General features: G+C 38.3%; 2 protein-coding genes across 3 annotated transcripts in view; one reads left to right on the top strand and one right to left on the bottom strand.

The window, feature by feature from the left end:
• CERCAM (cerebral endothelial cell adhesion molecule) overlaps window positions 1–13,149 on the bottom strand; it is a 461,142-nt gene that overhangs the window by 82,612 nt on the left and 365,381 nt on the right. The window lies entirely within an intron of this gene.
• AK1 (adenylate kinase 1) overlaps window positions 1–13,149 on the top strand; it is a 42,015-nt gene that overhangs the window by 25,774 nt on the left and 3,092 nt on the right. For both annotated transcript variants that reach the window (XM_072429697.1, XM_072429696.1), the window contains 2 exons: window positions 668–831; window positions 7,835–7,951. In XM_072429697.1, coding sequence (XP_072285798.1) covers window positions 668–831; window positions 7,835–7,951 — 281 coding nt within the window. The remainder of the gene's footprint in view (window positions 1–667; window positions 832–7,834; window positions 7,952–13,149) is intronic.

Genomic DNA, 13,149 nt, shown 5'->3' with positions numbered 1-13,149 from the left:
ACTTCAAGCAAACGTTGGCACAATGCAAGAATAAAGCAAGGGATGACATCTAATACAATGCTTACAAGATATGCCACACCCCAAAAATAAACATTATATTTGAATTTGCAGAAAGTACTGGGACTTTCTGGTTGGTAAAAGCAATCAGTTTGACGCTAAAAAAACAATTAACATTCTTTAATTTTCCCAAAATGTACTAATTAATAAAAGCATTAAAATACATTACAACACTCATTGAGTACATTCATTTCAATGTTGTATCCTCAACGCATTTCGTGGAACTCGTCCACTTCTTCAGGAGGAAAACTCAATGAGCATACAGTTCCCTTACATCAAAGCCCTAACCAGTAGTGTCTTCTACTTTGCAAATTATATCAAGGACATTGGATTAACTCTCAATCTGACCAAAGTCAGATTTGATTTTAAGCTTTTTTATTCTGTTTTCTTTTATGAATTAAACACTTGAGATTGATACATATTAAAACATTGAAGGTCATATAGCAGTTAAACATCCTGGGAAAAAGCACATGTGGGGTTCCTCTTTTGAAAATTCTATTCATGCCCTCTATGCATGACTCTTCAAGATGCCTTTTGGGTACAGTAAAAAAAAAAAAAACAAATAAACAAATTTGCTGTTACTAAACATCTCTGCGTCTGACTCTTTCAGGAGGACCGGGCTCTGGTAAGGGAACCCAGTGTGAGAAGATTGTACAGAAATATGGCTACACCCACCTGTCTACTGGGGACCTGCTGAGGGCAGAGGTGTCCTCTGGATCTGAGCGAGGGAAGACACTTTCCGCCATCATGGAGAGAGGAGAGCTTGTGCCTTTGGTAAGATCAGCACTAAAACTGGCCACACACACTACAAATAATCTCTGCAATTTCTATTTAGATTTACAACTTTAAAGTTCAAGTTCATAAATTGGGGTTAGGCAATTTTTACAATGTCAGCCAGCTATAAATCTCAAAAAATATCAAATGGCTCAATGCAACTCTAACAGAAACTATTGCTGTCAGAAAATGAAAACACAGAACATTTCAGTTATGTTTTTCCTTTATCCACTTAGTCTTTTCAGTGTAAGTAATGGCGACAAAGTGATTGCATGTTTCTACTTTGAATGTTCAGCTCCAGGGTTTGCAAATGTAATATTTGCTCTATTATGTTTAGTGTTATTGCATCCCATTTACCAGCAGGTGGCAATGTTTTACTTGTGCTGATAACATTACAATAGGGCATTATTAAGCCTGTTACTGCAGAGTTAACTTTCCAGGATAAGGTTATTTATATATATACATATATAGAGAGATATACAATGAGAATAAAATGAAAAAACAGTCACATTAAAATGTACACCTTGGGGGCATGGACTGGCGCATGGCGGAGTGAGACACGTAAACTGAGAGCTCCCGTCTCCCGCCAGCTTCTTTCTCCTTCCTGCGGCTCAGCAAGAGCACATACAGCGGTCGCCACCACACAATGGGGAAACATAACAACCGGGAATCTGGTGCCGCAGCGAGCTGAGATGACTGATCGCAAGCGTGATTTAGGTAACAGGATGGAAGACATACACCACTGATGATGAAGGGGACACTTGGTCAAGCACACTGAAGCCCTTAATGCTCACTCCACACTACTCCACCAACTCATCTATCAACATGATGATTTAGATCAGGGGTGTCAAACTCAGGCCCGTGGGCCAAATCTGGCCCACGCTGTAATAATATTTGCCCCACCAGAAAATACCAAATGTCAACTAGAGCTGGCCCGCCAGTAGACAGTGCATGCACTGCCAATACTACAAATCCCAGAATGTTTCGCTGGCACGTTAATCAGGACCCACAAGCGCCCCCTCTTCTGTTGACATTCATTAGCGACCTTCCTCAATCGAAGATATTTTTTCACAAAATATCAAGGTTGGTCCGCGACTTTGAGTTTTTCACTCCTGATTTAGAGAATAGAAACAGCCTGCCGCCATGGCAGTTTTCAACGATCTTTTACAAGAACCCAAAGATCATTTCATAGAACTGGATAGGATCCATAGAGCCCTGGGTCCCAAATCACAGAATCCTTCCCTGTCCTAAAGAGGACATTATGCGGATTGCCCGCACTCAGACCTCTATCTCATTTAATGGCAAACTGATTCAGCTAATGCACGATCCTTCCCGCCACACTCTCACACAGCCTAGAGCTCTTAAACCTATCTTGGATGTCCTCAAAACACCCAACAAAGTATAGATGAGGATTCCCCTTTAAATTGATTGCCTTTGGAAATGGGAAATCTGCTACTTTTGGCCAACTTAAGGACTTACCTACATTTCAGCGTGCATTGGGCCTCCCTGAGCTGTCCGTCTTAGAATGGCTGATCTTACAGCCCCTGCTGGATCTACCGCCTCCTTCGCCATGGACACTCCATCAGCACAAAAATCCTCACAAATTTTATTACTCATTTAACAGCCATGTGCCACAAGACCGCTGAAGTCTCTGGAAGTTTACTTAGGATGAGGTGGATTATAGGACTTGCTTTCTTACGGCCACCGATTGTTGAGCATAACTCTACTTTAAATACCTAACTTTTTTTTATGCCGCGTTCTGAACAGTTTATTCCTTACATGCAAGTTATTGAGACATAGTAGGACATTTATTATCCTTTATTATCTTCTGTTTCATGATCTCTTGCCACCTTATGCATGACATTAAGTCTACACCATACTAAACTTTCCCCGCACCTGATCTTAATGTTATACTTTATGTACTGCAATAGTGGGAGTACTCATGTTTTATATGCACTTTACCATTTATGGTTTCTTACATTAATGTTGCTCCTGCATTGATGTTGACCTTTGCCTAATATCGTTTATTTTCTGCCTCACATTCTCCTTCTACTTCTTTATACATGACATTAAAGAGGAACTAAACCCAAAACTGCCTAAAACAAAAAATATCTTACCCTCAATCCTGCAGGGCAGTCCGATCCATCCGGAGGTCTTTCCCGTTAGGTCCCGCGTCGTCCCGGCCCAACTTAGATATCCCAGGAGGGTTTGCGCTCCCATTCATGTATGCTGCACCCTTTTTTTTATCTACCATTTTATGTAAAGTGAAATTTCTGAGTTTAGGTACACTTTAAGTCAACACCAGACTAAACTTTTCCTGCACCTGATCTTAATGTTATATTACTTGCATTACAATACTGGGGGTACTCATGTTTTATATGCACATTAATCTTAATGGTTTTTTATCCTAATGTTGTTACTGCATTGATGTTGTCCTATGCCTAATTACCCTGATTGACTACATTAGGATTTTTTAGCTAATATATTGTTTCTCCAACCAGGACCGGGAGCTCCTCCTGCTTGTTTACCTCACCTAGGGATATTGATGCAGATTTTTGCGTCTCACATTTTAGACTCTTCTTTCCTTGTCTTACTTAATACCCACCTCCCTAACTACCCATCTAATTGCACAGTGGCCCGTATGACCTGTGTACCATTATCAAAAGGAGACCTGCATCTAAATCCTTCTTACCCGTACCTTGATGCTGGATAAAAAAACTTCCTCTGTGAATGTAAGAGGGTTTAACACACCAGAAAAGCACAGGTTCTGTATCACGTCCATAAAGCTGCAACCAAAATCCTTTTTTCTTCAGGAAACGCACTTTAGGAGTTATTCAGTACCTACATTTACAAACCCATATTACACTTCATGGTATCATAGTTCCAACCCTCAGGCAAGTCAAAAGGAGTCTCTGTTGCATTTCATAAGTCCTTTACCTCGGTTGTTTTGCAACAACATAGACCCTCTATGTCGTTACATATTCCTGACTATCTGATATGCAGATTGAGTATTTACACTAGCAAACATACAACATGCTCCTAACCGTGATCAAAATCACTACTTTTATATCTTAGTGAAAGACCTGGAAAATTTTCGCCACCATAATCTCATACTGGGAGGCGACTTTAACATACCCTTTGTACCACATGAGGATACCTCCTCTGGCCACTCTGCAGTGTCGTTGTCCTCTATATTCCAAAATTAGGCGTCTTTGGCACACGCTTGGTTTAAAATTTGGCACACGCTTGGTTTAAAACTTGGTGGCAAATTTCTCCCCCCACTGATAAAGGTTACAGTTACTTCTCATATGCTCACAACACCTATAGTCGTATTGATTACTTCTTTATTGCACAATCACTGCTAGATGTTCCATTCAAGACACAGATGGGCATATACGTCTCTGGTCTGATCATGCACCAAAACATTTAGAGTTGGGCCTACCCTCCAATTCTACCCGCAGGAATTCATGAAGACCTAGTGACTCACTTCTTCAAGATCCATTATGCGTAGCAGAAATTGAGGGCCATAAGCACCTTTTGTTTTACTCGTTCAATTGATCCTACCTATCCTCTTACGCAATCGGAGGTCCTGAAATATGTACTTAGGGGTGTACAAATTCAAAATGGTGCCTGCCTTAAAAAAGCAAGATCCGTGCAAATTAAATCTCTCCTAGGCAAAATTGCAGATCTTGAGCTCCAACATGAGACTTGGCATCCTGCACAGATGTTGACCTCTCAAATATCAGAACTTTTACGTATCTTAGTGTTGATTTGGAATATTATCTGCATAAATATGGATGCTAAATCCCCTATCAATTCATTGCATTCAGGAATGTCTTATAGCTACCTAAAAAGATGTAGATGGATACCCCAGGAGCCTGATTCCCTAAAAACTCCCTGTTATTATCCCAGCTCCCCTTTTATATATTTATATATATATTTCTATAAATAATAAATATATATATATATATATATATATATATATATATATATATATGTATATATATATATATTATAGTCTCATTAGGTAACATTGGGGACTCTTGGATTGGTTAGTGGGTGTGTTCTGTACGATGACCATCAGTTGCCACAAACCCCCTAGATTGGGATGGGTTAATGTATGTTGATGGACCTCCCAACTAAATTTAATATGTGAATCTCCAGCTGGAATCTAAGTTTAGGGGTTCGTAAAGGTCTAGCTGAGTCATCACCCCAGCCCATCTGTTCAATTATGCATCCATCTTCCGCTGACTCAGGCTTGATGGATTTATTGCCCCTTGAAGGGCCCTACTGGCGATCTGTTTTACCATCTGTTTGTTTATTGTTCCTTGGCAAACCAAACCCTGTATTGGTATTTATCTTTTGTTACTTCTGTGAAATCCTTGAATTGGAGACCCCCCTAGGAGGGCCAGAGGCCAGTTCAAAGAAAAAAAAGGTTTAATGTGTAAACATCACATTCCTAGCACGGTATTCCTGTATTGTTTAATGCTACTTACTATACAGTCTAACTATTAGGATATCTTCTACAGTGTACGTATAACGGGAACTATATACATATATACCCGCACACATACCTATACATATATATATATATATATATATATATACATCTGTATACATATAAATTTCTTTTTACGTATCCATAAACAATCTTTGGGTGCAACATTAGACTCCCAGTCAATCATTGCTCAGGACAAGGCCAAACGGCACTACTATGAATTTGCCCAACAAGTGTGGGAAGCATTTGGCTCAAACCTTACACCCTAGACAGCCTAAGGCGCACATCCCTTTTATGTTATCTGAAGGCTTCAAGGTGTATGGTAACCTCGTTATAGCCAAGGTGTTGAAAACTACTATGCTAACTTATAAAACCTTTCTCCAACACCAACTCACTCTGGTGTTGAACCTCCCATAGAATCCATGCAGTCCTACATACAAGACAAGGCCCTACCAACACTGGAATCATCACATATCGCTGTCCTAGAACTTACAACAGAGGAATTTGCCAAAGCTATCAAACCTCTTAAGACGGGCAAATGTCCTGATCCGGATGGTTTCCCCCCATGCTTTTACAAGGCATTTGCCATTAATCTATTCCCAGAACTTACCTGTACTTTTAACGCAGTAGATGCAGATCACCCACTCCCCCCCGCCCATGCTTCTGGCTAACATCTCAGTTATACCTTAGCCAGAGAAAGATCACACCATTTGCAACAACTACAGACCCATATCCTTATTGAATGTAGACATTAAATTATTCATCAAAATCTTAGCAAACAGACTAGCCCCCATTTGCCAACCTTAGTGCATAATTACCAGCAGTTTTATTCCAGGCCGCGAGGTCTGGGATAACACCACCAGTAAATTTCATATGCCAAACAACAAAAAATTCCAGCCTGTCTCGTTTCCAAAGTTGCAGAGAAGACCCTTGGTAGGGTCAACTGGCAATTTCTGCTCCGCAGCTCCTCCGGAGATTTCTTCTTTCTTCTGTCTTCAGCCGCTGAATGCAGAGACAATCTCCGGGTTTTCCTGGTTTTTCTGAGTCCAATAAAAAGAAATCTTTATATAATATATATAAATATATCATAAATATATAATATATAGGCTCCTGTACAGTTATATTACATTATACACAATTTTTTTTGTAACATTTTTTTTTTTATTTAAAATGTATTAATTAATTTATTACATTTAATAAATATTGGACATATTTCAGTGGGTTATGCCTAGGAAAAATAGCCTACAATGTAAAATAAAATTCCATGCAAAAAAAGTAACGCTTTTTGCATGAAAATACGGAGAGAATTCCCGTCCTCCAGCAGAGTTCTCCAGCACCGGATGCCCATCCTCTCGGTCAGATCCCCATCTTCTCCTTCCTTCGGTGTTCACGTACGATCCCTCTGCGATTCCTGATGACGTCGGTGCAGTCCTACGTTAATTTTTACAATATATTTAAACTTATTTATTTACCTTATTTTACATGATTGTGTGTTTCAAACTTTATTATATTCAGGATATCCACTAGACCCTTGTTTGGACATATTTCGGTAAGTTACAGGTCTACAATTATATAAATTAAAAAAAATTTCATGAAAAACAGTGTACTGCTTTTGGTACAGAAATCCAGACATCAGTGAAACGCCCATAAGGTTAATACATGAGCGCGTTATTCTTATCCACCCTACTATCTCCATTAATCTCACTTTTTGATCATCCAGTTCTCCCTATGAGAATTTTTGCAAAACACATATAATGTGTCCAAGAAGTGTCTGGCTTGTGGCGAGTCTTCTGTAGAGTATCCCTCCTCTACGGAAGACTGGCCACAAGCCAGACACTTCTTGGACCCCACCCAGGGTACGTTTATTTCACCTAACCTAAATCCCTCATTTGCACAATTCTGGTTATTACAAATGGAGCTCACTAGATTCTGTAGGGCTCTTTAACTTTCCCCTAACATACAACTGTCTCCATTTGAAGAGCTATGTACATTAGTAGAAACTCCACGTCATCTAGCCTCCGTTATTCACAAGATGCTCTTGGAAACCTATGCCAAAATATACCCAAGTTTGTAGAAGAAAGAGATTTAGCGGAGCTGGACTGGCTCATGCCCTTTGAAATGGCACATAAAGGTTTTGTTTGGGGATACACTCAGGAGAAAAATTACAAAATCTTATCACATTGGTATGTGTCAAACATCAATTGAATCTTCCCATTTTGCACTTTCATTGTCCTTCTGTCTATTTCCAGAGCTGAGTAAACTACATATAAATGTGCAATAGGCGACATGAGTGTTTCTAAAATTTCTTAAACTGCAGCCAGTAAGAACAAAAATTTATTGTGTTTGGCTTAAGGGTAATTGCTTCCAAAAAGGGTGTTTTGTTTATTTGGATTCTGATTAATATATAAACGGTAATTGTGTGTATTTAAACAATCATTCTGGGTAAACTTTTAGCACGTACTGCAAACAAATTATCATGTAATAAAGTGCCTTTTCCTTCCTCAGGACACTGTTCTGGACATGTTGAGAGACGCCATGGTCGCCAAAGCTGACACCTCTAAAGGTTTTCTCATTGATGGCTACCCTCGTGAGGTCGAACAGGGGGAAGAGTTCGAGAAGAAGGTGAGAAACTGACAAAGTCTTGGATTTCAGAGCGTTTTAATCTTATAAATCTCCAAAGGTAAAGAATGACTTGGGCTACTGAATTCACCAAACAGAAGCTTTCAATAGAAGTCCCTGGCAATTCAAATAATCATTATAAAGTATGAGCTTGTGTCTCCCTCATCTATTAAAAATGCATAATGACAGTGCAGCCAAGACTGTGTTCTAAATCATTTTATTCAGTCTTGAGGTTCTGTAAGCCAATGTACATGTGCACATTGTATTGTACATGTGCAATTCCAGCTCTTGAAATTGTGCACAAATTTTTGCAAAATATAACCAATTTATGTACATTTTAATAATTATATAACCATTATATCTTCATATGCTTATTGGAAGATGTCACAAAGGGAATTATTATAAACAATTGGGTTTCAGTACTAAAAGTTTGATCTGGTAATGAAAGTAAATAAAGTTTTGTCTGGTAATGAAAGGGACATGGATAATTAGTGGTATGGGATATATAAGGTTGGGAACAGTGTAAAAAATGGAACAACATGGCTTATATAATACACAGCACACTGAGTTTAGGAGTGTGGATTATGTTTTGTACAGCTCAGTGTATAGAATAGTGCAGAGTTGAGTATATTATCTAAAGCACACAACACAGAGTGAAACAGTATGTATTATATGTTTTAAATCATAGGTCACAAAGCAAATCAGTGTAGGAAATATATACATCAAATGATCAGCATAGTGTACAGTACAGAGTGGAGTATACAACCTATAATCAAAATACAGAACACAATAGAGTTTAAATACTTTAAAGAGTTTAGACCATACAATAAAATGTACAGCGCTATTTATTAGTTATAGTCTATTGTTAGTGCTAAATAAATCCTGTTTAATAATAATAAGAATATTAATAATATTACAGACTGCAGTAGAGGGAGTATTTATATGACAGAATGGAGCAGCCTGTAGTATGTAGCTTACCTTTATAATAATGTGCAAAAAATACAGCAGTTTTGAATATATGTTTTACAACACAGCATACAATGAATAGTGATCATATGTATGTGACAAACAAGTAAGCATATAAAAATGTTAGCAATATAGAGTTTAGTAGCTGTATATTCTTTGTAATTTGATCTGTGATAATGTGTGCCGCATTTTTTACTTATTTTAAGAAAAGTGACATCCTTGCTACAGGTATTACCGGTAACTAAAAATTTCAGAATCCAGATATTATATGTACATTTAGAAGAGTTTTGCACCTACTGGTAGAAGTCACTACAACACCTCTACTCCTACAAATTGGCTTGTTGACACCAAGGGATTTTAAAATGTATTTTCCACAAATCTTTAACACTTACCATCCTGTTATTAGAAAAACAACCTCTAGATCAACTGTGTATATATATTTTTAATTTAGGATATGATGGTTTGTATTATATTTATTTCCCTAGTGGTTGAACTTGATGGTCTTTCTTCAACCTTACTAATTATGAAACTATGGCATATTTCATGGTGATTGCAGTAAGGTGACTTATTTTACCTGTGTGGATAAAAATGTTGGTGTATATTCCCGACGCTCATTAGTGGAATAGCTATTTGCATAGGATGCTAAATATTTTCAACATTACAGGAAAAATCCAGCGAAATGTAACGACCACTGTGTATCAATATAGACTATTTCTATATCAGCCATAATTAGGCTTTTGTGTATCACTACAATAAAAATATTAGACAGAGTCTGTCCATTGTCTATCACTATAGGTTATTATAATCTCAGACACTACCTGTTTATTGTGTATCGGCATAGAGCAGACTTTCTTCCATTTTTTTTACCCAGTGGAACCCTTAAAATATTTTCAGGTCTGCTTAAACCAATTTGTTGGGAATCAATTGGGGAAAAAGCCTTTTAAATCTGTGGCCAGTGGAAAGAGTGTCCCCTACGGTAGTGTCTAGAATAACACCTTTATAGAAAGTTTAAGAGTTATGCTGTAGCTGGCTCTACTAAATGGTGTTGGCCCCAGAACTATCAGAGTAGAGGTCAATCAGCCACAGTTCAAGGAACCCCAAGCAAGCTTTGAAGAGACCCTGGGTTTCCACAGAATATTGGTTGAGAATGGTTGCTATAGATCAGTGATGGCGAACCTTTTAGGGACCAAGTGCCCAAACTGCAACTCAAAACCCACTTATTTATCGCAAAGTGCCAACACGGCAATTTAATCTGAATACTGAGGTTTTAGTTTAAAAAAAAACAACTCATACATTAACATATTTTGTCTTAAAAGAAAAACACAATAACAGAGCTTTTATTGATACAAACAACATTTTATTGAATGGTAAAAGTTTGCATTTGGCATGCTTTTGAACAACGAATGTGGTTTTTACCTTTTGTTAGCATGCTGATAATTTGTCTAACCCTTGGCCCATACTGCTCATAAGCATAAAATGATTCAAACAAAGAAAGCAAACCCAGATGCTTTCATTGATCTAAAATTATTTGGAAGAGAATTCCACACTTTAAGGATTTAATTTTCAGAACTAACTGTGGTGTGAATTGTCATCCCTTCTATCTACTCAACCTTACGAAACTGTAAAAATCTGTTACTAAAATTCACCTTTGCAGCTGCTACAACGCTAGAAAATTCCTTGTATATTCCCTCATGGCTTGTAGGATTGTCTGTAAATGTTTTATACTTTTTTAAATGCATTTTTAGATTTGAGAATTTTTTCAGCAGTCCATATTCATGGTCTCATTCAAAAACCTGCAGTTTACTCTCAAATGTTTTTATATCAAAAATTATCCTTTCTGCTGTTTACCCTATACCTTGTAGTTCTTTGTTCAGTACATTGAAGTGTAGTGTAAAATCTGTAAAATAAATTAACCTCCTTTAATAGTACGTGAAACTGTGGAAAATTCTGATTTTTCTGCTTTCCCTGGCACAAAGAGCTTCTTGATGTAAAATTCAATGGAACTCAATGACTTGATGTTTTGTTTCTTTAACAAAGAACTGTATGAAACCAGATGTTGCCCCACCATAGGCCCCATCACTAGTAATTGAAACCACTTTTTCTGGTCCTATGTCAAAAAAGCCTCCATTGTAGATATTTATCCCTTGTGTTTTTTCAGGCAAAGACACCAGTTTCACCACCTCTTCTCTTATGATGTCACCAACACCATAACACAAAAATACTGCTAGCCTTGCATGATAATTTTTTTCTGTGCTTTCATCCAAGCACATGTTAGTCAGCAACTCACCACTGACTTATAAAAGGCAGCCTGTTACTCCATCACATGCCATGTGGCTTGATCTTTAACATTATTTCTGCTAAGGAGCATCCCAGAAATGCATTGAATAATGTTATCCTTGTTTGGGAAATCATGAAAAAGGGAATTACTCCCAGACAACATGGTCATTTTCATAATATCCCCATCAGAGAGGGCCATGTTGCTGTTGCTGGCAGCTGTCAGAAGATTTGTTCTGGAAAGATAGTTGCAAAAACTAAAATACTGGGAATGATACTTCCCCAATTTCCCTTCAAGAAACTCTTTTCGTTTCACCAAATTTGTCAACACTTTTGTGGTTGGTGTCAAAGTGCCGTCTGACACTTGATGTGCAACACACAACACTGTCATTATACAGATCATATAAGGCTTTCCCCTTGTGTTCAATCACTCCAAATGACTCTGTCCATGCCTCATCGAATGATCTTCCACTATCTGTTTTTTCTTTTTTTGCTGTACTAATTTTTGGGTGTTTCAAGACTTGGTGTCTACAATAACACAAAATTAAAAAAAATGAAGCACCCAATACAAATCTATTCATATACCAAAAATAACATTATTAGTTAACACTAAAGAAATGGATATTCCCTGAATCTACGGCAGTGATTCTCAGCTAGGGTTCCTTTTGAATTTGCTGACCACCAGCACAAAGGGGCAATGTTCCACTGACCACCAGGTTTTGGCCTGCTCTGAAAAAGACATCTCAGTGCATTTCCTACGTTTAATTCCCCTCAGCTGTACATATGTTAGACCTAGTTCTTGGGGAATTTGCATGAATAGGATGAAGTGGAGGTGTAGCACACATTTCCCATACACAGGAGGAGGCATGCAGACCCCGATCATACATACAAGCTCTCATTTTGCCATTAGCAGGAGCCCAGATTGCTTCCTATGGACAGCAGCCAATACAAAGTTCCCCTGACAATACCAGTACAATGAGTGCCATGTCTGGCTTATCCTCTCATATAGCACACACACAGGCCATAGAGAGCTGAAACCTGCACACCAACCTATCTCAGCACTCCGAGCATTACATGTGATGTCAGGTAAATGCACCCTGTTGCTATACAATGACATTGTAAACTTTTGTGTACTGGACGCACAGAATAGATGTCAGTAAGTATTGATGCCATTCATGCAATGTACAGCAATCGTTCTCTGACAGAACCAACCCATAACCTGACACAAGCAATGAGCAACAACCTGATAAGACTAATAACCTGATAAGAACATAAGAAGAGCCCACTGGATCAGGCCAATTGCCTATTTAGTCCAGTGCCTGTATCTCACAGTGGCCCACATCTATAACAAGGAGGTAGCACAAACCCATCAGGGCTAGTAACCGGTGATGGACTTTTTCTCCAGAAATTTGTCTAATACCCTCTTAAAGGCATCTAGGCTAGATGCCATCACCAAAGTGCAAAATTACCTTCATTTATTTCAGAAACCAAGACATTGTCACTAGGACAGACAATTATCAACATCTTCCTAGTAGGATGCAAATAGCAAGTATAATAATAATATTAATAATAAATAATATTTATATCTAACATTACAGGAATGCAGGGAGTTTTACCAAATGTATGCCAATTGAATACAGTAGCAATGCAGTACATTCCACACAACTTTTTTTAAGCATTGTGGACAGTAACACACTTACAGTTACAGGGTTCCTATTACATTCAACAGACACCTTCTACCTCAAGCTTTGTGTTCACCTGGTGCTGACTGGGTATAGCTAACTGGTACTCCTGTCCCTGGGCTGTGTAGATCTGTTCTGTGTATTCAGCTTTCAGATTGTACTTCCCAAAACTAGGACCAAACAATCCCCCCTAACTTGCTACTCTCCCTCTGTACTTTTATCCATTTAGTGCTGGATCAGGACACATCAGCTTCAATACACATCAGCTGCCTCTCCTCC

Source organism: Pyxicephalus adspersus, chromosome Z (genome assembly GCF_032062135.1).
Source record: "Pyxicephalus adspersus chromosome Z, UCB_Pads_2.0, whole genome shotgun sequence".
Taxonomy (NCBI): domain Eukaryota; kingdom Metazoa; phylum Chordata; class Amphibia; order Anura; family Pyxicephalidae; genus Pyxicephalus; species Pyxicephalus adspersus.
The sequence above is the reverse complement of the archived record's forward strand: the minus strand, read 5'-3'. Positions and strand labels throughout refer to the sequence as shown.